General features: G+C 43.6%; 1 protein-coding gene across 1 annotated transcript in view; it reads left to right on the top strand.

The window, feature by feature from the left end:
• The window catches only part of LOC138497230 (band 4.1-like protein 4B), a 471,210-nt gene that overhangs the window by 37,210 nt on the left and 406,577 nt on the right, over positions 1–27,423 (top strand). Inside the window, exon 2 of the mRNA XM_069620556.1 lies at positions 2,794–2,912. Within this exon, the coding sequence (XP_069476657.1) occupies positions 2,794–2,912 (119 nt within the window). The remainder of the gene's footprint in view (positions 1–2,793; positions 2,913–27,423) is intronic.

Here is a 27,423-nt window from a genome sequence, read left to right as displayed (position 1 = left end):
GTGGCATGCCGCCTGCACAGGGATCCATTTGAAACATAAAGCCATGCGATGTACCACCATTTTCCCGTTTCCCCCACTCAAAGTTTCACTACAAAGCCATTTTGGCAAATAGATGTCATGTGGAATTGGAGTGGCCTTGCTTTCGAGGCATCAGTGAATAAACATAGCAGGTGAATAGGCCTGGGCAGTAAGCGTCACATGGCCCTGATGAGATCAGCTATTAGTTCCATCTCTGCACTTAAATAGGTTCTCCGCTTTTAACTTTATTAAATGTCGCCAGCGTCAACAATCCCTCTGCCCGCATGCTGGAAAATGCTCTGCTCCCCAGCTGCAATAAGCAAAAGCTCACAGTAGGGGGCTTTTGCTTGATTTTGCCACAAGAACACAGCATTAACTTTCACACACAAAACTGCTACAGCTTAGAAAATGGCTGCCTCCTAGTGCTTGAAAATGAACACTTGAATTGTAATTTTAAAAATAATTTGCAATACCAATATATCTTTTTTATTATGGCCAAAATTTTTAAAACATAACCTTTTTGACTGAACTACCCCTTTAAGTAATTGCATTTGAACAAGGAATGTTACTGGATCTGTATGTTGGGCATGTTGTTTATTGGTTTTTAATCTGTTTTAGATCAACATTTCTTCAGCACTAGGGTTGTTTTTTCACACTTTGTACATACTAAAATCAATGCATATTGTGTAGTCCTTGAGCTGTGAGGTCCTGTGAGAGGTACAGTATACTGAGAAACAAGGTCTTTTCCCGCATTGAGACACTCTAGAGCCCGCGCAGAGGGTACTTTTTGCTCTCACTGCATCATGTGATTGCATCCAAGAGGAGGGCATGTGAGCAGCGTGCTGTGTGCCTTCTTAATGACAATCCCCGGGTTCAGCTGCTGCAGCTCGTTGGAAACATTCTCTATCCAGATGGACTTGGTTCCTCCTTTAAACCATCTGAGCTTCGCAGCCCGTACCCGCGTACAGGGAAAGAGTTTAAGTTGAATAAATGAAAATTTTCAGAAGTTTCAAGCTTGCTCATTTGAGAAGCGCAGATAAGTGTGTCTGATGATGGGTCAAAAGAGTGAATTTAAAAGTTGTTCCTACTTCTAAATTGTACTTTGTAGGCTTCTTGTTTTTCATATTTACTTTAGAAGCGCTCCACATTTCGCCCTGTGCCTGCGTCGTTAACTTTGGGTGGTAGCTTCTCTTTGAAATGCCCGATTTATCTTCAAACTCACAGAGGCGCACACACCCCTCCATCCAGCATTTTCCGTCTAGGGTGGGCAACTTTACAAAATGTTTTTGCATGTCACTTCAGATCTAGTAGCACAGTGCACGCGGTTCCCATGCCCCTCCCCACCATACAACTTTTCAGTAACATTAGTGGCATATGGCATTTTAGCACATACGTAGCACAAACAAATAACAAATAACAAAATGGTAGGGCCATTATCCATGCAGGACATGAACTGTTAGAGGTCTGTCCAGGCCACATGAAAAATGTGCCTATGTATTCACACCAACAGAAGTGACTTCACAGGAGAGGGCACTGCAAGAGGCATCATCAATCTTTGATAGTTACTGTTAGTGCTGGGTGAGCCCGGTGGAGCTTGGCTGGCCTGGGCCTTCTCTCGGGTCAGTGCCTGCCCAAAGCAGTGGCTGATCAAGAGCTTCATCTGCTGCCCCGTAACACGGAAAATTGTTAAAGGAAATGCTCCAGGTGTGCTGCTAGCAAGTTCAGGTGCCTGGCTCCTGACTTCCTGTCTGGGCTGCCAGACTTCCTGTCCCACCCCAACCACTTTATTAGCTGGAATGGAGCAGAGCACTTCCTGGAACAACAGGGTAGATGCTGGCAGGGGAATTTAAAGGTAAGTCAAGCGCTGCCTTACCTCTACAGCGTTTGTTCCCCTTAACAATACATGCCCAGCCTTCTCCTCACTATTCTAAAGAAATACTCATGTTGTTCACACCCTGCCGCAAGTGCCACCATCTTCTTTTTTCCCTGTTCCAACTGCTATCCCCACAACTCCCCCAGCACCAACATCCGCTTGTTCTCTTTCCCAGACCCTCTCCCCATGAAAAGAATAATGTTGCCCATCTAAACCCCCTCCCCACCCTGCGTGCCGCCCTCCCCCTTGGCTTCCACCCCTGGTCCAGCCACCATGCAACTCTGGCTTGGGCCGCGCTGGGCTTCTAGGGCCAGATCCAAAGGCTTGGTCCTAGCTCGGCCCTATCCCAGTGTTCCCTGCCACTGCCAGCTCTACTTAGTGGCAACATGAGAAGGGACATTACAAGAAGTTGCAATGAGTAAGTGGAAAAACAAATATCTTTGGTGTGAAATACATGTATGGTCACTGCTATGTACTTAATATTTACTTGTGACAATGAACTTAAATAAGGAACTTACATTTAAGAGCTACTGGCGGACTCCTACTTGTCACCGGTCTACTGCATACCACAAAACGATTGCAAAGCAGGCACTGCCGTAGTGGTATTAACTGGACGCTGATAGTAGCAGGTGCAAAGCCCAAACTGTTGACTTTGCCAATGCTGGTTTACTGTGTGATCAAGTGCGACCATTTATAAAGCGCTCTCTGTGTAACCTAATCACCTCTTGGCATCTTGGCATCTGGCATCACGTGCTACGTACAAAGCTGATATGATTATGATGATGTTAGCCTGAACTGTACTACTTCCTACATGTAGCTTGTCATATTTTTTAGATACTCCAAGCACATAGAAATGCATACAAATGACATGATTATTGTTTTATTTCTTGGGGACATATTAGAAGTATGCTCTGGAGTGCCCATGCTGTATGAAGATGCTGCAGCACATCTGAAAAAGGTGGAGGTTGAAACATCAAAAGTAGCTTCTCCTTGGCCGGGACTACATATCAATATTAATAAGGTATGGCTATGGGAGGCTCCAGTCTTGTAATATACTGCTGATTAATGGTAATGTATACCCTTATTGCTATACAGAAGACTTATAACATAATAAATATATATATTTGATGCTTCTGATAACAACAGGAATCCATCAGCATTTAAATAAAATTGTGTAACATACTATATCAATGATAATGGCAGTGTTGGGAAAGTTTCATTGCATGTGGTAAACTAACATAGACACCTCTTTAATTTTCAATGGCTGCCAATGACTTATGACCCACGTAATATTTCTGTCCATGGGGGTTTCCACCACAAATGCATACATTCACACTCGACTGTAAGAATCCAATTATTGAGTCATGCATTTTTGGGGGGGGGGGTGGCTGTACATGGGGGAGTCTGATTGTCACTGCTTGCTCTAACCTTTCCCCTACTCTGATCCAGAGGTCAAAGTGGGGGGGAACTAAAGGGTATGTACAACGTTCCCTTACTTTTCAGGACAACCCATCATCGTTCCCTTACTTTATGCGAGCCATGATACCGTCCCAGGACTTAAAAAAAAATGCTTTTAAAATATGTATTTTGTTTCATCCCTCTTGGAGACCCAACGCTGACCCCTGCTGATAACGAGACCGTGCAACATTGCACTGCGCTATCTCTCAAGTGCTGGACATTGATATTGATATTTTATTTGTATCGCGCTCCTACACGAGGGAGGGGAAAAAGGGAGAACAAAAAGAAAACAACAATTGTACTAGGCCCAGTGACATTGAGAACGCGCAAGTGCATGGGAGAGGGAAAGGGGGAGAAGAGAAAAGTGCTGAGCAAAGGAAAACAGATAAATAATGCCAAAATAAATAATAAAAAGCAACAACAAAAAATAAAATAAATAATAAAAAGCAACACAAACAATGGTAGTGCAGCCAGCAAGTGGGACGTGCTTGGTTTAAGACAAGACAGGGTGTGTCTAGCAAGTGCAGAAAGAAGGGGCCGGGGGACTGTATGGTTACCGATACAGACCCCAGTGCAAGTGATTGCCAGTAGGCAGTTCGGGTGGGTGGCAAGGTGAGCAGGTACTTGGGCCGGGAAGTCAGAGGGTAGGCCAGGTGCACGGTGCCGAGAGAGAGCAGATCAGCAGGGGAGAGGTGGGGTGAAGTCGGAAGCAAAGAGATAGGTCTTGAGGTGCTCCCAGAACCGCAGATGGAAAGAGTTTATTTATTTCAATAGACTGCTTGCGGTGCAAAACCATTTCTCAAGCCGCCAAAACTATCTGCGCATGAATGGCTCTAGGCGCAGCCGTATTTGCAGGCAATGGAATTGGTGTGTCTGTGGCTGGCCATGTTCTTTAGGAGGTGTGTAAGGAGGATGGTGAAAGGGAGGCTGCATGAAGGTGCATGCTGAGTGGGACAATGACACACTAATTTTCTTTCAATTTTGCAGGATGAAGTGGAGGAAAGAAAGGACCCAGGTATGGGGTTTGAATGGGGCTAGGGGGTGATGGTGAATATGGGGGGAGTGGGCAGAAAAGTAGGAGGGGCACAGGGGACATAGTTCACTACTTTTATTTACACTTTTACCACTGCTCTTTTGTTTGGCTCTGTTTTAAGGGTTGTATACGAATTGTTTGTTTTACAACTGTTCGAATTACAATTGACCTTTTCACAATTGACCGAATTGTGAAGGTCAATTGTAACATATATGTGGGGGGAAACCCCCCACAACCCGCCACCCAACGCCAAACCCTCAAAAACCCTATATATATATATATATATATATATATATATATATATATATATATATATATATATATATATATATATATATATATATATATTCAAAAACAAACAGCTTCAAACAGAAACTATTCAAGCGAGCAGCACTCCACGAACAAAAAAGTGTTCCAATGATCCAAATAATCACGGAAATCCAACAGCAAACACTGCATCATCGGTTGTGTAAAATATAACAGCCTTTATTTTGCATATGCAGCAGATAAAAAGTGATCTCCCAGTGCAAATTTTGCTTAGCCAGACGGCAGCCTAATATATATATATATTACCAAACCGATATATATATGTATATACGGTCAGTTGTGAAAAGGTCAATTGTGACCCTTTAAATTCGGTCAATTGTTCATTCGAACAATTGTAAACAAACAATTTGGGTAATACCGTTTTAAGACTGTGCGCCACACAAGTAAAGACATGAAAAATGTGCTGTGTGTCATTCACTGCGTGGCTAAGAATGTGTGCATCTGTGATCTGCACATTCTGCTCCCCGTGCTGAACATGTTTGATTATTTGTGTGAATCCCGGGCAGGGTAGGTGCCGTTTACCTGAACAGAAAATCACATTTCGATTCACAAACGGAATGCAATTTTTGGTGGAAGGAGCCCCACCCATCTTCTTCTGCCTGTTTAAGACAGGCACATGGGGAGGCGCAATGCATCGCAGGATCAGTTTTACCCTTTTGGGCTTTTCTTTTTTAAACTGAGGCAATAGCAATGGTGACTACCATTGCCCGCTTACATTTCTTTCCCTGAATCAGGGGGGGATCCCCCTGATATGCACACATTCAACTGATATTCTCCACCCCCACACCTAATGCTAGGCTGCAGCTACCATCGGGCAATTCCACCAGCTGCACACATAACTGGAGCACCCACGCACCCTACGACACTCACTCTCTCTACTCACTATACTGACCTGGACTATGGTCCCCGAGGGCGTTCAACCTACCAGCGCGTTGAGGTCATACCAATGATATATAGAGCGCACTCTACGACACTAACTCTCTCTACTCGCTATACTGACCTGGACTATGGTCCCCGAGGGCGTTCAACCAACCAGCGCGTTGAGGTCATACCAATGATATATAGAGCGCACTCTACGACACTCACTCTCTCGACTCACTATACTGACCTGGACTATGGTCCCCGAGGGCGTTCAACCTACCAGTGCTTTGAGGTCATACCAATGATATATAGAGCGCTATATAAATGCCAAATAACATAACATAACATAACATGTGCACTTCGGGCCTGTCATGATGAAATGCACTCCCAGTACCTACATGCATGCTGATAACCTATAATACATTACTCTCAGCATGCACACCCATGCAAGTGTATGGCTGGGCAGGACACCATTTAGGCTGGTGCACAGACCCCAAGAAATGCAGAGTTCACCACTGTAAATGCAGTGATCTGCACAGTTCTGAGGATCGCCACGCGCGAAGGGTGTATCTTCGACCGTCTCTCACATTCCCGATTTTCTTGACCCTTTACATTCAATTCCCATTATTCATCAGGCCTCCTCGCTTAAGCAGGCCATCGCGCAGCCCTTTTTAAAGAAGCCTATGGTGGATCCATCTCATCCAGGCAATTTGCCACCCGTTTCCTTACTTTCTTTTGGAGCACAATTGAGGAATAGTGTAACAGCCACTGCAGGCTTATAGAGAATATATACAGCAGGCGAGTTTCCGCCCCTCTATGGGCACAGCAATAGCTCTCCTACCAGTATTCGAGCTTTGCTGCTGATCGACCTGTCAGCTGTGCTCAACACTGTCCAACATAGTCTTCCTTTAGACAGACTAGACCAAGCCCACATTCCAGGGAAAGCACTTAGGGCCTGATTCATGGAAGCGTTTATAATGGTGCGATCCCATAGGAAAACGCTCTGTGAATCAGGCCCTTATTTGGTTGACAAGCCTCAAACAATAGCTATGCGACATTGGGCCTCATTGTGAGGCAGGCGCTCCCGTAATGAAGGGTGCTGGTACGGGACTGGCACCCTTCATTACGGTATGCCCTATTACGAGGTCCCCTTTGCGGGACCCGCTAAGGACGCCTGGTAAAACCAGGCGTCCTTAGCGGGTCTCGCGAGGGGACCAGGGAGCTAATAATGGGCCTGTTATCAATGGGCCCGTTATTAGCTCCCTCCCCATTCCCATTGAGCCCTATGAGGGTTCAATTGGGAATGGGGATGGGTTTTCCCAATGAGGACTTACCAGGTCCTCCAAGGTTGGAATAGCCCGGTAAATCCTCATTGGAGGAACCCGGTACTGGAACCCGGTATCGAGGCAGCCATGCCCTTATTAAGGGCATGGTTGCCTCCATTCTCGTAATGAGGCCCATTGTGTCCCTAATCCCTATGGTAGTACATGGAGGTGCCCCATCGGTCAGCCCTGTTGCGCCTGCTTTTTAACATTTATGTTTGTCCTTTGATCAAATTGACTTGGGAAGAGGGCTTTCTATTTTGGTCCCATGCCAATGATACTCAGATCCTGGTGCACCGGAGGATGCCAACATTTGGCACGCTCCCTACTGACAAGCCAGAGATCTTAGTCTTTGGTGGCTCTGGGGACCACTAGAATCAATCTTTTTGGTCTTTTTCTATGGACTTGAGTTATCCTCGTGCGTTGATGGGCACAATTCATTGGTTTCGGCTGACATTTCTTCCAGACTATCATAATTACCCTTGTGCCAAACCGGAAGTTATGGTAGATTGTGATTTAATACAAAGAGAGGCTCCATACGCAATGAGCAATTTCCCGTTAATGCAGAAAAAAAAATGTAAGTGCATGATGTAGACAACTGTCGTTTTTAAAATAGTATTCCTAAATTGTTTGCAGGTACATTACTAATATGGATTTGACCTTAGATCTCATATTTCTGCATTGTAAGTACACTGGCTCCCGCTACAGCAACGCATTCTTTTTAAGACTCTCTGCATTGCTCATAAAGATTTTTATGGCTAGAATAAATTGTATATTCTGAATAATGTTGAGCCATATCTACCTAGCCATAGTCTGCATCGGTCAATCAGCCATCTGCTGCAAATTCCTACTTTTTGAAAGAAAAACATGGTGGGATTTCCTTTTCTGTGGAAGCTCCCCGTGTTGGGACTTCCTTCCTTTGAATTTGAGAGCAACAAAGGACAATCTAAGTGTTTGGAAAGGTCTGAATACTTGGTTGTTTGCTAAAACGGGTTGACGCTTCAGATTATATCGCAGGATTCTCAGTTTCCTTTTCTGCTAACCCTCAGAAGCCGACAGAACCCCTATCAATCCGCCATGAACTCACATCCTAAAACTGTCAAACTGACCACTGTTGCATAGACTGCCCTCATAACGTTGTGTTATTTTATGTTATTATGTCAAATTATCGATTTTCTGTAGCTCAATGTATGCCTTGTTCATGCTATGTTGCCATTTCAGCATCAGAAAGCGGAACACAGTGCGGCAGGGTACAGGTTATTAGTGGTAAAGGGGCCAGGGAAAGATTGCTTTGCTGCAATATCAATGTGAGTTCATCTGGAACGGCAGAGCTCTGTGCAGTGGGTGAATTTCTAGATCTTTCGCAAGCTGTCTGCTCACAATCATAGAAATGAACCGCGGGTTGGAAATGGATGTAGGCTATTGTGTGCTTCTCTGTGTTATGTGAAAAGGAGTGGACGGAAATGTTCGAGGGATAAAATACCGAAGATTATTTTTCTGAAATAACCTTCAGTCTTTTCTCCCCTGAACATTTCCGACTTGGCCCCCACCCCCACTGCCACCCCCACACCCCTACTTACCTTGTGGTGGCCGCCAACTCGCTGTGTCCTTGCAACGCCTGTTCCCTTTCACTTCCGTGATCGGGAATAGGCGCTGCAGTGTCCTTTCCCTTTGTTTTGTTTTTTTTTGTGGCTTTTGGGATCGGCTGCAGGGGACACCCTTGCAACACCCGCTCACAATATAGTGAGCAAGGGTGCGGTGGCAACCCTTGCTCTCACTGTTCTACGACAGTTTACTCCAGCATACTTGCCAACATTATGTGACCAAAAAGATGTAGGATTTTTCAAGTTTCAAAAATAATACATAGCATAACACTGACATCACAGAAAATTACAAAACATACATTGTTCGCACCAGTGGAGTGTCCCAAAATGCACAACCCATCAAACAGCACTACATGGAAGAGTCTCAAATGTTTAAAATGTATAATTGTGAATGGTAAGTTATCACCAAATTCAATTACCTAACTTCACAGAAGATAATCCACACAGAGCTGGTAGGCAACGTTTGCGACTACTCTGAAGTGGCAGCTCCTGCAGTACATATTTAGTCCTATAGTGCAGGTTGAACTCTGAACAACGTCGGAACACATTCCTTTACACTAGTCTACATAGTTGAGTCTCCCCATTACACAATGAAATAGTAGGCGTGCCACAAACTAACTGCCAGGAGCATTGCTAGTGTTGCAGTATGGGTTTCTAAGCTCCTTATGTCTTTAATGCCATGACTTTTTTCTTTTGAAAAATAAATACCTTTCACACGCCTCCTTCTCCAGGCCGTATTCGTTTCAGCCAGCTGAGGCTCCGCAAGCAGCGCTGTTTCGTTTAGATAGAGGGTGGACATACGACGAACAAGAGGCTGCGTTGGTTCTCAGCAAAGTGAGAATAGGCACTGTGACCAGCACTGCCCGAAGGATGGCACTGACGGCACTGCAGGCACTGCCACTAATGCAGACATATTGACACACAACCAAGCCTTGCTTGGTGCGCAGCAGGGCAGAGCCGGAGTCACGGGCCGTCACGCCCCCAGTGCTCTGGGGCCTCAGACAGAGGCCTGAAAAGGCTGTAGTGCAGCCACAGAAGTCGGTAGGCGGTAGGACTGCTTAAAAAGCGTTATCCTACCGCCTAAATCGGTAGGGTTGGCAAGTATGCTCCAGCATCGTCAGCACCGATCTCTAGACTCTATAAAGGCCCAACAACGCGATTATTGAGGTAGAATTAAGGCAATGCATCCAAAATGTGTCGCTTTTAATGTAGTCTAGATTGTGGACACAATGGCCCAGTGTCACCATATACAAAGAGCCAAGGCAAGGGCATTCCGTCATGTCTAGGTGTTCCAAGGTTAGAGGGACTATGACAGACCTTACAAAATCTGGGCTTCCGTGGAATCGCCCTCCGTGCCCCACAGATGGCCAGAACCGGAAGTTGATTCATGCGAAGCCAAAGATAGAAGTCTCTGACCCGCGTGTCAGGGCATAATTTTAGATAACTCTCGGGCTTCAGATATCGATGAACTACTGCCGCCACATACGGATAGCATTTCAGGGTTCGAAGGTGGTCATTATGTCGAACCCAATCATGTTTCTGGATTCTTCGCTTGAGGACACCTTTCAGCGTTTTAAAGTAGGAACAGCGTTCGTAATGCAGGAACCTTCCCATTTCCTCACATAGTTCTTTGAATAACCCAACAAGATTAGTACATTACAATTATCATATATTCCATGTTTTTGTTTAAATGAATAGGACCATCTTTTTTCATGGCACATATAAAGTGTGCTTGTTCATTTATGGAAGCAAACAACAGGTTCTTTATCAATTTCACACCAACGTGTATTTATGAGGCTGCTCAGAACATGCACTTTAACAGAAAACTGTTGTGGCTGATACTTTTTCTTTGCATTTATTAGCCAACCTTATGTGCAATAATATATCACCTGGTTCATGAATAAAAGCCTTTTTTAATTAAAAGGCCTTTAACTGATGTCCATGGCCAGGGTCCTCTTTGGGTGACTTTACGGGGCATGGGACTGGCCTTAGGCAAGGCCCTGGTGCAGCAGGCACAGTAACCACAGCCAATGGCCACATGCCTTTGCCAATGGCCACTTTGAGTGGCTTAGGGGAGGATTGGTATATCGCCTTAGGCCATGCTCTTAGCAAAGTGGGCACAGTACATGAGCACTGGCCAATGGTAGGGGTGTTGCTAGGTCTGGCAAAGATCCGGCGGTACGCTAATGTCAGGACTCAGGGCTAGCCAGCCTTTTGGTTGTAGCCCCTAAGCTTCTATCCGGGGCTACAACCACCAAAAGAACGGGGGCTATAGCCTCCTCAGCCCCCCCCCTGGCAACGCCTCTGGCCAATGGTTAGTCCACAAGACTTGGGGACTTGGGCATTCCAGTTGTGTCCCAAGAAAGGTGTTGAACCTTAATTGTCTCATGTGCTCTGTTTATTCTTCATCACACATGATCTTAGAAGTGGGCAGATGGCTGCGAACTCTCAATGTGGTTTACAACCACTGAACAGGTTATCATGCCTTGTTCTTCCGAGAGAGGGGCACCTGCTACCTTTGTTGAATTCTTTGAAGGAACTTGGGGTTGGTCACCCTAGGTTACCTGGGGGCAACCAGACGTGGACTCCCTGCTCACTGTGCTTAGAGAGGCTCAGCGTCACCTCACTGATGATGCCCAACAAGGCTGAAACACGTGTATGGGGTTGCTGGTGGTACTCTTGTTCAGAGAGGAATTGCCATAGCATTTCGGTGCTGGACTGCCCATGTGGGCGGGACAAAGACAGATATGCAAATGGATATTTCCCATCTGTGAAAGGTACAGTGAGCAAAAAGCAGATGGCTGTGAACTCTCAATGTGGTTTACAACCACTGAACAGGTTATCATGCCTTGTTCTTCCGAGAGAGGTGCGCCTGCTACCTTTGTTGAATTAGAAGTGGGATACACTGAACGTTCTATATGAGGTTCACCCAAACTGCCACAGGGGGCAACCCGTGATTAAGAATAAGGCCTTACCAAGCAACTGATTATTTGGGAAAAGGGAAAAAAGCAGAAAGGCTCGACTAGTTCCAGCGACCTTTGATTATTTAAGATCTAATACTGCTACCAATATTGATGCATTTTGTACAGTAGACAAGCCTGAACCAGGTTTTGGAAAGCAGGGTTAGCCTCTGTGTAGCCCCTTAACCGATTTGGGCCCTGCAAAGTAGGGCTATGTGCTTGATCCACTGAAGGAAATTTGGAAATAAAGGCACTGAAACTGGGGTGGGGTAATATTTAGTGTTGTGTTTAGTCATTTTTGAGTTGGGTGTAACAGTAAACTTACCAGTTTTCTTGTTGGATTAACCCATTCAACCCATCCTGGGGCTGGATGGAATGAAGGGGAAAAAAAGGAAAGAACTATAGACAACAAAAAAAAACACCTCTTGACAGTTATTTTCATTAACATTCTCTCCCCTGCACAGTTCACTCCTAGGCAGGGGAGAGAACGTTGAGGAAATTAACCGTTAAGTGAAACTCTTGAAAGCAGAGAGATACAAGCTTTATTTCAATATACAATCCAATACAAACACATAACATGAATAAATATACAATTACACATCCTCAGCTCATATTGCAAAACAGGTTGTCAGGAAAAGAAAATACATATGAAAACATTGTCGAATCGGTTCAAAACCATCACCTATTAGAAATGCATTCTTGGTGTAATGAGCTTGGTCTGTTGAAAATGTCACATCATCACTATGTAAAATATAATTCATAGCATCCATGCGTGTCCGTAATTGTTTTTTAATAAAAGCAGGCCTTAACCACTGTTTTCTTAAAGTAATCAGTAGCGCATAGTCTAGTAAAAAATGCCATAAATCTTTGACTTGGCCCAGCTCACAGGGACAAACCTTTTCTCTATCCAACTAAGGTGTTCTTGATCTTAGGGGTTATATATTTAATCTGCTCATAAGAATACGTCTTCTGGAGTCGGGGGACTTTATCATAAGAACAACAGTGGGCACACTTGGGCATCTTAGCAATGCAGTATAATGTTTCAATGAATTAAACAATTTGATTGCTGCATGAAGATCATTATACTCCCTTTCTGCTGCTCTCTCCTTTAGCAGTCGGCTACGCTGGCTGCGGGGTCAATAGCCCAGTGACTTCACGTCTCCCGGCTTCCACTGCTTCATTAAACGTATTCCAGAATTGTACCGGCTCTCTATTCTGTTAACAGAATCATGCGCTGAGTCGCTCTGTGCAGTAATCATGTTTATATTTTGTGGAGGAGAAAGTCGTACATTCAGAAAGGATTCTAAAAACCTCCTTTGACTTTGAAGAACTAGCTTTACTAAACCAAGTTTGTTTCTTAGTGCGTCGCCTGGTGTTCTAGTAGGCAAACCTGTGATCTTCTGCGACCTGCTATTCATCATTACATCCATAGTCCACATTGAGCTGCACCCCAAATCTCTGCTCCATACAGCATAGCGGCATTGACTTTGGATCCTAACAACAGGAGGCACTAATACAATCTTTTCCCCCAAAAATGTTAGTAAAAACGAAGGAGGCCCTGTAAGTCCCTTGATGCTTGCTGGGGTACCATCTTTATATGATTATTCCAGCCCCCCCTTTCTGAGAAGTGAAGATCCAAGTATTTATATTCTTTCACCACCTTGAGTAATTGTTTATTCAGACGCCATGTGAAAGCTAGTTTCTTCTTACCAAACACTAGTATTTTTGATTTCGAGAAGTTCAGCTGGAGGCTTAGATCTTTAAAGTATTGATTGGCATAATCTAAATTCCTCTGTTGACCTTCTGGCGTAAGATCAAACATCGCTGTATCGTCTGCGTATAATAATGCGCTGAACTTCACTCCATTTAAACTAGGTGGGATCAGGCCTTGGGTTGGTACATGTGGGTTCGAATCATAAAGGAAGAGAGTGAACAATAAGGGGGCCAGTGTGCAACCTTGTTTTACACCCGTATTAGTCATGAATCTGTCTGAATAATTATAGTTTGATCCGGATCGAACCTTTGCCAAAGTATAGCCATATAGCTCCATGATTAGCTAGAGGAGCCTTATTAGGACCCCAATCCCTCTAAGCTTTTCCCACATTCACCTTCGATCTACTGAAACGAAGGCTTTAGCAAGGTCCAGGAAGGCGACATACAATCGACCCCTCCTTCTGCTCAGGTATTTCTCAACCAATAGGTTTATTATAATACATTGATCTATGGTTGAGAAGCCGGATCGAAACCCAGTTTGTCTATCTGGGATTATTTTGTTTGTTTGTTGTTTGTTTTATTATTTATAATGCGCGAGCATACCCAGGGGTATCAGGGCGCAACCTTTACAAGAATTTGTGAAGCTTGGTTACAGGTATAGAATATACAGAGTAATAGTAGGGTACAACGATAATATATACATTTCAACAATGAAGTACAGAGATATTATAAACATATAGACAAGTGGGCACACATGGTTACATTGTGTGTACATTGCTGATAGCATGAAAATGGGCCTATCAGTGGGCAGAGTTAGTGACGTCCTACATTTTCAGCCATGCGACAACCTTGGATCGGAAGTTCTGGTAGGGCAAGTCCACTCTGAGATTGGGCGGTAGGGAGTTCCACAGTTTGGCTGCTTTCACTGGGAAGTTATTGCCCCCTATGGTGGCGCGTTTGAAGTTGGGGACAGAGAGGCAGTCTTTGTAGGCAGATCTAGTGGGTCTCAGGGAGGACTATCTATGGAATCTATCAATCAGGTAGATAGGGGCAGCGTTATTGAGGGATTTGTGCGTGAGCGATGCAGTTTTTAAAATAATTTTATTGTTAATGGAGAGCCAATTATTCTGTAGGTTGAATTCTGAGATATGCTCTCTTCTGGAAATGCCCAGGGCCTCTCTGAGGGCATTGTTCTGGAGGGTTTGAAGTTTGCTGGTGGTAGCCCTGGAAGATCCCAGGTAGAGGGCGTTGCAGTAATCCAGGCGGGACAGTATAAGGGCTCTAGCGAGGGTAAGGCAGCTAGTGTCGGTCAGAAATGGTTTAGCTGTGCAGATTAATTTTCACGTATAGGCCGTGGAGGACGCTAGGGAGCTCACCTGTCTCCTGAAGGAGAAATTAGAATCCAGGTAGAAACCCAAAGTTTTGACCTCTTGTCCTAATGTTGTTACCATCAATCATGAAGGAGTTGTAGGCAGGGCCAAGTTTCTTTAAGCTAGCCGTAGTGCCTAGGGTCATGAGTTCAATTTTATCATCATTCAGGAATAGTCCATGTGTTGCCATCCATGCCTGGATGATGATGTACACCCTATTTAGCAAGGCCAAATCCTTTCCATAATCTCCAGAAAGCGGAAGGAGGATCTGTGTATCATCTACATAGTTAGTATAGGTGATACCGAGATGATCCAAATCATCCAAAAGGGGCTTGGTAAATATGTTGTACGATGTGGGAGAGACGCAGGAACCCTGCGGGACGCCACAAGTGATCGGTATAGGGTCTGCCGCCGCAGTTGGTGAAAAGACCCTCATGGTTCTGCCGTTGAGAAAGGAGGTAATCCAGGTGATGGCCTCAGTCGAGAAATGTGCTGATGTGTGGAGATGTGTGCAGAGGACAGAATGATCGACCAGGTCGAAAGCTGCAGACAGATCGAGAAGAAGGAGTAGGGCAACTTGGCCGTTATCTCTAAGTGTATCAATCTGAGCTTTCAAGTCTATGAGAGCAGTTTCAGTCCCATGTTGAGGGCGAAACCCTGATTGTCTGGAACCTAGTAGATGGTGTTCTTCCAGGAACTTCTGAATTTGTACATAGGCAACCTTGTCCAGGATTTTTAGTAGAAAGGGGACGGTCATTATAGGTCTGTAGTTTGTGGGCGTGGCTGGGTCAAGTGTGGGTTTTTTTAGTAATGGAAGTACCCAGGATTGTTTCAAATTAGTGAGGATGGAGCCAGTGGTGAAGTAGGCATTAATTAGTTTCGTGATGAAGGGGGAGAGATCACGGGCAGCATCCTTGATGAGCTGTGCCGGGCACAGGTCTCCCTGACAATTGGAGGGTTTCAGGGATAAGATGATTTTTTTCTACTTCAAGAGTCGTGACTTTAGAGAAGTAGAAACGAGTGAGATCTGAGGGCATGGGCTTATCTAGTGTTTTAGAGGGAGGAGTGTCATTGAGGGATGCTTTTTTACGGGCGATTTTACTTTGCAGGGTCGCAATTTTGTTTGCTAAGGCGTTTTGGATTTCTGCGTACCAATTTTTGTCTTTGGTACAGGTGTTAGGAGCTGTTATGGGGGTTTCTACTTCTTTAAGGATGGCGAATAATTCCTTCATGTTTGATTTAGCCTGGGATATGCAGGAGTTGTAGGAAGTTCGTTTAGCCAGGTAGATTTCTTTTTTATCAAGTGTAGTTAGTTTGGAGAGTTTAAGTTTGTTTGCGGCTGAGGGGGATTTTTTCCAGGTAGCCTCACAGTTCCTTTTTTGCTGTCTTAAACTTTTAAGAAATGGCGTGTACCATTTGTTTAGGTGCGTGTTCGGTTTGCTTGATCTCAATTTGAGGGGGGCAATTTGGTCCAGTGAGGTAGCCATGATCTCATTATATTCTTCGACCAAGGTCTCAGGGTCCAGGTTGTCTGGGAGTGCGTTGAGTGTGAGAACTAGGTGTGGGATGAGTCTTTCGGCTGTCATATTCTTCTTATTTCTTGTGAGGGTGGGTGGGGCCCTGATAATGGGTGGAGGTGGGGGTCTGTCAGTCGAGAGCATGAACGAAACCAGGTGGTGGTCGGTCCAGGCTAGTGCTGAGGTATGGGTAATATTCGCTAGGCAGTTGTAGTCAGCCACCCAATCAAGTGTTCTACCTCTGGAGTGTGTTGGTGACATGCTTCTTTGCGTAAAGCCTAGTTCTGTGAGTGTGTTGACTATAGTGCTGGCGGCGTGGTCATCAGGATCGTTGTAGCCCATATTAAAGTCGCCCAAGGTGAGGACCTGGGTGGAGCTAGTAAGGTTACTGGAGAGGATAGTGTTAATATCTTCATCAAAGGTGCCAATGGGGCCTGGCGGGCGGTAGATCAAGTGGATGTTAAGAGTTTGGGTGTTGGTGAGTGGAACTTTTACTGGGAGTATTTCGCATGATGTGACCTCTGTAGATGTTGCCAGTCTCATAGTAAGACTATATTTGTGAATGATGGCAACACCTCCTCCTCTAGTATTAGGGCGGTCCTGTCTCAAGAGTAGTTGTCTGGGACTGCCAGCATGAGCATAATACCTGCTGCTGGGTGCAGCCAAGTCTCAGTAATGGCCAGAAGGTCAAGGTCTTCTTTGAGGATCAAGTCAGCGATCTCTGTAGCGTGAGCTACTAATGATCTGGCGTTGATCAAGGCTCATTTTATATTGGGGCTAGTTATGTTTGTGGTAGTGACTCCCTTGTACCGTGTGGGGTGAGGTGTATCATGTGTAGGGGAGTTACGTGAGGGTCTAGGGCTGGAGTTTTGGGGCAAGTTTGATTTTTTGGTAGAGGAGATGAGTAGCGTTCTGGCGTTCTGAGAGGTGGGCAGTGAGTGGACAAGGGGCTCATAGATTTTAGCTAGTCTAGCTCTGAGTCCTAAATTCCGATCGATAGTGGATCGAGGGAGATTGGTACATTGCAGTGATTGAGGGTTGTAAGTATCTGGGTATGGGGACCTGGTAATGGACAAAGCTGAATATGGCATGTTAGGTAGCTGATGTAGCTGGGGTACCATGTTGGGCCGTAATGCAATGTTGGGAAGGATCAAGGTGCGTTCGTTCAAGTACGATGGTGGTTAGTGGACACATGCTCGGTACTGGTAACAGTACTGGTGGCAGGAATGTTAGTTGGCCAGGGCCCTACATTTGGAACCTCTCAATTTAGGCTAGGATACACAAGGCAGGCAACACCTAGATGTGAAACATTGCAAATTGACTAAAGTACACAGGGCAGGCAGCACCTAGATGTGAAGCATTATTATGCTGTACCCATTCCTTCAATCGCTGAGCCAGGCAACCTGCAAATATCTTTCTTGAGGCATCCAGCAGAGCGATTGGATAGCAGTGGGGGTCTTTTATATTCCCCTTATTAAAGATGAGAATTATTAGGCTTAATTTCTGTGGTTACAGGTTCCTCAGAGGTATCAACAATAGAGTTAAATACCTGGAGAAGAACCTACCAGTCTGCTGGGGTGCTAAAGACTTCAGGTCCCAACCGATCTGGGTGTGACGCTTTTCTATTATTTAAACCCCTTATTTTTGCCTCTATTACACCCATATTGAAGAAAGGGCTGAGGTGTGGGCGCCTATCTGGCAACAACAGGTGTTCCCTCGGGCCGGTTTATTAAAAGAAATGTAATTAAATTGTGCAATCCACTGGCTTGAAGATATTTGGTCATCAGACACCTCAGTAACTCCTACAAAACCTCTTTTTTCCCATGCCCCAAAATCTTTTTGGTTGGTTTTCCCTAACAGACCTATTTAGCAGGTCGCATTGCAGATCTATACATTTGTTTTGTCCTAGCAACTTTGTAAGCTATCTTAAGGTACCACAGCTGTACAGGATAAATATACTCTTGCAAAGGGGCCAGATGGAGATTCCTTTTAGCAATACTGCATTCTTTGCCAAACCATGGGGCATTCGACCTGTCACTAGTAAATTTAGATGAACCATTATTGCAGCCATTATTGGCTTTATTATGGATATGTAATAAAAACTTAGTAAAATAAGTCCCTATTTCAACATGACATTGAGCCTTCAGCAGATTAGTATGCAGAGCTATGATTTCCTCACTTTGTAGCAAAGATATCACCACATGATGCTCAAATCTCTTCATAGGTAAAAGCTGCGTCAGAGTTTCAGGATTACTAGCTTCGGTTTGGAATGTGCCCCCCAGCTGCCAGATTAAGGTAAGCGAGTTATGTTAGCACAGTGTTGCAAAACCTTAGTTGGAGGGGTGCAAACTACATGATGAAAAAAACATATTTTTTTGCCCGCTTTGAGATAAACTGGACGTGCCAGCTAGGGTGGGCTGGTAGAGTATTCAGAGAAATCCCATTCTGCTTACAGTCACAGGATTTTTCTTCTGCGGTCAACTCAATGTTATCATTACCTTTCCTCTCCTGCTGAAAGGCATTGAGTTCTAACCATTTATCATGTACATGACAGGTGTCGAATTTTGCATCTTGAGTTACCATAATATCTTTCGTAGCTAGTGTGTCTAAATAATTAAAAATCCATTGCCTTATATAATTATTAGCCAGCCCAAAACACAAGCTGCACCCCTCGCAATACATACAATCGGACAGAATGCAAGAAGTTGTAAATATCCTGAGATCATTATTGTCCATAATCTCTAACAGAGCTTTAATCAGGGCCCCTTCATAGGCATCATTCCTCCCATGAGTTTGGCCTTTAAAGGTACATATAATATTTGTTTGTCACCAGCCTTCTTGGGGATCTACTGGTTCTGCAGCCAACAACCCCTCCTGGGCCTCCTGTTCTTGGGTGCGACTTAGTTTCCCTCTTCGAGATGATTGGCCTATGCCATATTGCGATTTGGGGTTTCCCACATTCATCTCTTCCTGACCCGGCAACCTCTTCTTTTAGTTCTGATTAATTAGGTTCGCAGTTGAGCATCTGGAGCTGTGTCCTTCTCTGTTATATACTTTGCAGACTCTGCAGGGTATTTGCCACCCTTATCTGGCTATTTGTTATTCCTGTTACTGAAGGCTTTGGAGAAGCAGAAAGCAGAGGAAGAAGCAGGAAGCATACACTATCAGCTCACTGGGGCGCTGTGGCCTCGAGCAGCCAGATCCCCCCACCTCACACATGCAAAATAACTTTCCCCCGCCGGGCCGTGTAACCCAGGTGTGGTCGTGTATCAACAGTGGGCCCAGGATGCATGTCCGGTGCAGCCTGGGCATCAACAAGTCGTGTAGAGAAGTCGGCTTGCCTGGAGCCAGAGCAGGCAGGCCCAAAAGCAAAGATCCCAAGTAGCTTAGGCGGGCTGGCCTGGAACCAAGCTGCATGGCTGGACCCCATGTAGACCTGCCCGGGGGTCAGACTGGACAGTTCCTGAAGAGAAGCCCTCCCCGGCCACATATGCCAGAGGCAGCCCAGGGAAAAGGAGGGAGAGGAAGGGGTTGCCGCTGGACTTGTTGACAGCACAGGCAGCACAGCAATGTCAATGGAACCCCACATGGTGGATGAGGTCGGCAGAGATGAAGTGACTCTCCTTCATGGCCCATTTGAGGAGGCAGTTCTCCACTTGGTGGATGGACAAGAACATTACCTAGTCTGGGCCAGAACTGGATAAACCCACAAGTAAGTACTGTCCCTGTCACACAACAGCAGCAGATAAAGGAAATGTACTGTGGTAGTGGTGTCACTTTCTGCAGCAGTCATACCCCTGTATGTATTGTGAATAGCTTCCCATGCAATTGAAATGTCTGTAATTATGTGTTGTTTATTTTTGCATATATGCTTATGTATCTTTTAAGAGTTATTTAGGTATTTAGTGCTTTAAGTATATAGCACTAAGTACATTCATCCTAGCACAAGGCAAAGTTAAAGGATAGTTCCGGGACTTTTTTTTTATTGTCCCTACGGGTCGGCCATGTGTTTGTAAGCATAAATCGGTAGATCGTAGGAAACTTTCCTATGGACCTTACCCGACTTTTCGCCCATTATCGCACTCGAAATCAGCCTCCATTTTGTGATAATCCTATCATTTCGCCCCATCGACCTGGCTCACCTGCCTTTGCGGCACTAAATCAAATCCCCCGCCCCTGAGCCTGACATCAGCAGACGCGTACTGCCCATTTCAAGCACGTCTCGTGTCAACAATCGCTGCGCCTCAGCTATTGACGTGTTGCCATGGAAATGGCAGGACGCCTCTTTCCCCAATAAGTATAAACAGACCGTTTCACAACACACAGCAGCAGATTTTCGATTCCATTCCTCTCTCTGTGTTACTTTGAGTATTCTGTGACTCGTTTCAGTGCTCTGGTCAGCTACCTTCGCCGCTTGTAGCCCGTGTGAACACCTGTACCATCTCTGTAAATTATTTTACTATCTTTACCGCACAATGGCCACAATAATGCCGTATATGTACGAGCCCGAGTACACCGAGGAGGAACTACTGGAAAGGCAAGCACGCGAAAACGATGGGGATTCGGACGGCAGTTGGGAGGACCAGTCAACGGATGAAGAGCCTGGACCATGTCGCATGGACGGCGTCTCCACCTGGTGCACGTGCAATCGGTGCGAGCTAATGCCAACTGAGGAGGAGAACTGCTGCTGCCGTGAAAATTCCGGGTGCTTGGCCTACATTTCGGAAAGCGAGCAAAGTCTGCAGGAAGGCGAGCAAAGTCTGCAATGCATCACCGAGCTGCCAGAGTTCAGGGAAGCCTGCCTCTCACGGACCGTGTTGAGGATGATGATGGTGCTTATGCACGAACTTCGTGGCACTGTTCGTCCGCGTAATCCGAGTAACGAGTAAGTATACTCTGTTTGTGATGTCAGTGATGCCACTACTATTTCATGGTCGTCTCCCACATATAAAATTACATTTACATATCATTCGAACGCATGTAAATTGGTTCCATATAGTGCATTTTCTAGATATAATTTTTTTCTAAGAAAAATGACATGTGTTACCTGAATCGACATTGATAAGAAAGTTTTGTCAGTTTAATACAGTTTGCATCTTTTTTTTTCACAGGTGGTACAGGCTGGTGGCCTATCGTTGCTTCACTTGGTGGCTTCACGGGAGGCTCGGACACCGCGTTCGGAGAGTAATACCTGCCTGTGCGGTACTTGCCATTAGACAACATTTCCCCAGTGACAGTGGACAATACCGCGGATTTTCCCTCGATGTGCTGCAACCTCAACTTTACAATGTGTAATGTTTATTATTTATGTTTAATTAAAATCTAAAATAAAGCCCAACATATATTTTAACAATGGTTGTTTTGATTTTTTAAATGAATCTAGTGTGTCTCCGTTGAATAGCCTTCCAGTGCCTTGTCTTGTCACACCACATGTCTCCGGCCAGCATCCTCCCTCACGCTGGCCGCACACCTTCAATCCACATAACCGTTGAACCCATATATGCAGCAGTCATACATATATTATTTTGTGGGTTGGCATCAAGCGTTGGCAATAAAAAGCTGTTGGATTTTATTGATACAAAACATGGTTATAGGTAAATAATAAATATGGTTGATCATAATAAATCCTCTTTTTGGGCACCGGGTACAGAGATGACCCCCATATATTCTCCTGGGAGGGTGAGGTATTTATAAACTCACCCCCCTGCCTTCCATGTAGTAGATCCTGCAGCCATCCTCTTACATTCAGTTAGATGGCCTCTCCTTGGTGAGGCCCTGCGGCAAACGGGTCTTGTCTGCACGACCACCGCCCCGATCCACCCCCCGCCCTATCAAAGGCAGTTCGCACCAGGGTACTTGCGCTGCTGGCAAGTGGAGCTGTCAGGGAGCGATAAAAGGCCAAGAGGTGCCAAAGACCATGTACACTTGAAAGTGGTCTATAGAGCATGGGTTGTTGTTCACATGTCTACCTCCAGACCCCGTGTCTCCTGCCAAGCATCCCCCCTCACGCTGGACGCCCCCCTGCAATCCACATAAGTGTGTTTCCATTCACAAGTCTTCCTGTGTCTTGTCTGCACGACCACCGCCCCGATCCACCCCCCGCCCTATCAAAGGCAGTTCGCACCAGGGTACTTGCGCTGCTGGCAAGTGGAGCTGTCAGGGAGCGATAAAGGCCAAGAGGTGCCAAAGACCATGTACACTTGAAAGTGGTCTATAGAGCATGGGTTGTTGTTCCCATGTCTACCTCCAGTCCCCGTGTCTCCTGCCAAGCATCCCCCCTCACGCTGGACGCCCCCCTGCAATCCACATAAGTGTGTCTCCATTCACGAGTCTTCCTGTGTCTTGTCTGCACGACCACCGCCCCGATCCACCCCCCGCCCTATCAAAGGCAGTTCGCACCAGGGTACTTGCGCTGCTGGCAAGTGGAGCTGTCAGGGAGCGATAAAGGCCAAGAGGTGCCAAAGACCATGTACACTTCAAAGTGGTCTATAGAGCATGGGTTGTTGTTCCCATGTCTACCTCCAGACCCCGTGTCTCCTGCCAAGCATCCCCCCTCACGCTGGACGCCCCCCTGCAATCCGCATAATGCCACGACATATACACGTCATTCATTCACAAACACACCCCTGTTTCGAATTCTTTATAACCCACTTCATATTTCTAATGAGAACTTCTTTGCACTTTGCTAGTCAACCCGTGAAGGTGCTGGTATCTGCTCTTCGTCTCTGTGAACTTCCGTGACCACTTTGAGCAAACTCGTCAGTTTGCAACCTGTGAACTGCTCCCTGTTCTACGACAAGAAACTACTCTGATCCCTGCATCTAACTGTTTGTTCGTCAAGGTAAGTCCATGTACCATAATCATTTTGCGTCCAATTTTTTAATTTATATCTATTTGCTAGTAGTCATCAAATTGCATCCATGTTTTCTTTTCGTTCACGACAGTACATGCAAGGAACTAGTCACATGTTCTGAGTTTAGTCAAATTACTTTTTCTATTTTTTGAAAGTTATTGAAATACTTATCCGCATGTGAATAACGTGTATAGTTCCAAGAACCAAAACGGACCTTGCATTGAACCTTTTATGTGTCATTTAATGTTTTAACACATTGGTATTCATAGAGAATTGTTGATCTTTAGAACTTTCCATAATGCCTGCCTGTTCCATTGGCGGTTGCCCTTCGAAGACCCATAACAAATCTGAAGGTACTATAATGCATGTTTTCCCTAAGACAATAGATCAGATAAGAGAATGGGTCCGATATTGCGGATATCCAGCCTCTGAGCTAGAAAGTAGAGTCCTAGAAGTCTTTGCGGACAAGAGGGGTGATCGATACCGCATCTGCAGCAGGCACTTTAGCCCAGACATGTACTCCACATCATTGCTAATAAAGAAGAAAACACCGCGAGCGAGGCGAAAATTGCTCTCAACCGCTATTCCCACTCTATTCGTCCACATCCCTCCACTGGTGAGTCAAGTTTACGTATTTATCTCTCGGCCTTGCGGTAGTGTGTAGCATTAGCTAACAATAATTTCCCCATTTATGTATCCACTCAATATGAAGGCGGAAGATTCTCCATCCGTGTCGTTATTGCAGTCATCAGCCACTTCAAGCGCCTATCGGGTAATCTTACTTAGCTATTCTGACACTGACTTGTTTTAGGCATGTAAATCAATAGTTTTAATTGATCGTGTAATTATTTTACCTAATGGTACACCACAGTACTCGTACTGCACACGAACATCGCTTCCCTCAAGACGAACTAATTTGGATCGAGAGCAAAGAAAAATGCAAATCGCTGAATATTCTCTAAACATTTGATGTCCAATAAATGTACTTTGCCAAATGTACAATCTTGCCGTTTGCTTTTAAACCACGGTTTCACATTCCGAATTGTGGCGCTGTATTGTGAGATGCTCTAAGACCCTGTGTACAGCAAAGGACCATCGCGTTCCTCAATACGAACTTTTTGGAACATGAGCAAATAAAAATGCAAATCGCTGAATATTCTCTAAACATTTGATGTCAAATAAATGTACTTTACCACATTTACAATCTTGCGGTTTGATTTCAAAGTACAGTTTCATATTCCGAATTGTGGTGCGCTGTATTGTGAGCTGATCTGTGTTGATTTCCGGGGTCTGTGTGGAGTCGCGTAGAAGACGCCTGGGCGCGTTTGCCTACGCAGCTCAGTCACGTCACGGATAGAGGCGGGGAATATGAATGTTTTGATAAAGTCTGTTTCAGGGGCGGGGGATTTGATTTAGTGCCGCAAAGGCAGGTGAGCCAGGTCGATGGGGCGAAATGATAGGATTATCACAAAATGGAGGCTGATTTCGAGTGCGATAATGGGCGAAAAGTCGGGTAAGGTCCATAGGAAAGTTTCCTACGATCTACCGATTTATGCTTACAAACACATGGCCGACCCGTAGGGACAATAAAAAAAAAGTCCCGGAACTATCCTTTAAGTTTAAGACAACGTTTTAGAAAGTAACATTCAAACCCTTGCATGAAAAAATCTGCAAATATTCCACAGTAATATTTCAAGGTTGCCGCCTGTGTATGCAGAATTCCACATTAATGGCTTCCTAGATTAAAAAATGTTTACTTTGAACATATCTCAAAATTGTCTGCTTCGATTTTCACAATTTTTTGCAGGCGCCTAGATTTCATCTGGAATTAGTGTGCTGATTTTATTTTTTTTTAAAATGGCCAATTTTAAGATATTAACAATTTAAATGTATCCGTCTAGGATGCATGCGCAGAATGAATGTGCATTTTTCATACACACTGTATGCAGAGTGCATGGCCTTTACAGTTCGTACATTACACAATTCATCTCCTAAAAACTCATATCAAAGGCAAGACACAGCTGAATTTGATGACAATTTTAAGGTGATGGAATAAATGTACACTTTCCACACAAACTGTACCAAGCGGAGGATCAGTTTCAAAGTAATACATTACGCAGTTTACATCTGCAACTCACATCAAGGTCAGGTCTGATTTTGATGATAGTTTTTATGGACATTTTTCATACGAACTGTACCAAAGTTCGTATGAGTTTAACAGTTTGTAGATTACGCAATTTATATCTTTTGTAAATGCATGAAAGTCAGGGCTTAATTTGATGTAAGTTTTCAGGAGCTGTAAATTGCATACGAGTATGAACTGTTGAAGTCATATACATGTTAGTTTCTGCATTTCACAGTCTACATCTGAAAACCTACATCAAAGTCAGGAAAAATGTTCATGTTAGTTTTCAGGGTATGTAATAAATGTACATTTTTCATAGAAACTCTACCAAGCGGCGTATGATTTTCAGAGTTCGTAGATTACGCAATTTACCTCATTTGAAAAGTAACAGGAAAGGAAGGGCTTACTTTGATGTAAGTTTTCAGGAACTATAAATTACATAAAAGTAACATCGGAGAAGTTATATTGCCTTATACATATTAAAAATGCTCATTCAAGTTACAGCTGCATTTCATGTGAGCTTTCATGCGTATGGGAGGCATACAATGCATTATCAGAACATATGCAGTTTTATAAACAAATTCTACCTGTACATGTGGGAAATACACAAATCGTATATGTACACTAACATACCTCTAAAAATTAACATGACATTGAAAAATAACTATGATTTTGGTTATTAGGAGATGGCAATTTCATATATGTACAAACTATAGAAGTGAAATATGCCTCTTTTACGTATAAAAACCTCATATAAAGTCAAACCTGATTTAAATATATATTTTTATAGATTTAAAAAGCATATAGGACATGTTCATTTTATGACTTTAAACCAAACACTCATGCGCTTCTTATATGCTACATACTTATATGCCAAGCACTTATACACCAAGAACTCATACGCCTTACACCACAGAGTCTAACTAAACACACTCTTAAAACACACACTTCTATGACAAATATTCCTACCACAAACCCTCCAATGATACACACTTTGTAGACGCATGCTCCTACAATGCACGCCCTAAAGCACATGCTCCCATAACATGCAATTTATTGACACACACTCCTATGACACACACTTTTATGACACAAGCTCCTACTACACACGGTCCTATAACACACACACTCCTACAACACGTGCTCCTATGATACAAAATGTTATGACAAACGCTCTTACAACAAAGAAACGTACAATGTGCCATGTACTAAGCAAAATACTCTTATGCCGCACACACACACTTATACTACATGCTCATACAACAAAAGCTATTACTTCTACAAACACTCGCAATCAATAATCACGTAACAGTATAAAAGTGGAAATTATTTGAAAAAACGTTTTTACAAAAGAGTTAAGGTTAAAGCAACAAAAACAAAGTCTACAAACATCAGAATTAAAAAGGTTAAGGCAACAACATCATAAATTCTATCAGCAAATTTAAAATAAATATATAAAAACAGATATCATGGTAACCTTAACTCACCCACACACTTAAAAGCATACAATATCACCATAAACTAATAACAAATTTGTGTATAAAACAAGTAAAAGTATAAGATGTAAAGTCAATCAAAAGTACATTAAATGTATAATAAATGTTAAAAGAAAGTATACAATATTTTTGTAAAACAAAATTACTTCATAACAAACTTAAATTGCAATATACACCAGCATAATTCCTCTGAAGAATTTCAAATAAATAACAGCCAAAATATTTTTTTTTTAAAATAAATCTACAATAACAAAATATACATAAGCATTCAAGTGTTATACAGTGCTCTGAGGCCTGCGGGCGAGTTGTTGCTTAATAAAAAATGTATAGAATAGAATAGAACAGAATTTTATATTATATTAACAATAATATCAATTAACATGGTACATTTCACTGTTGTAAATACATTTACTTTACTAAACAAACATAACATCACAAAAATAAAACAAACACTATGCAACTAAATTGTGGTAAAATATCATGCAGTAAAATCTTAGTAACATTTACTTCTACAAATAACATTAATATATAGACAACATTTATAGTCATTACACAGTGCATAAAAAATGCAAACATGTAATATGTGTGCTAAATTACATTTAGTAAATAATGGCAATTGTAAATGCTAACAAAAGCAGCACAAATGTAATACAAATTCAAAATATAAATAGATAAAAACGTTTAACGTGTTTATTAAACACAAACAAATATTCACACAACACTATACATCACTTTCACTATAAAACATGTTATAGCAACAACAAACAATGTTAAACCAGATACAGGGTTAGTTAAGGTTAACGTGATATTTGATTTTAATATAATATATTTTTTAAATGTATTAATAAAGTGTATTATGTTATTGCCACAATGTTTTTATTACTGATGTTTGC

The sequence above is a fragment of the Ambystoma mexicanum genome, chromosome 5q (assembly GCF_040938575.1).
Source record: "Ambystoma mexicanum isolate Mex_15411 chromosome 5q, UKY_AmexF1_1, whole genome shotgun sequence".
NCBI lineage: Eukaryota > Metazoa > Chordata > Amphibia > Caudata > Ambystomatidae > Ambystoma > Ambystoma mexicanum.
Note: the sequence above shows the minus strand (reverse complement) of the source record. Positions and strands in the feature narration are given on the sequence as shown.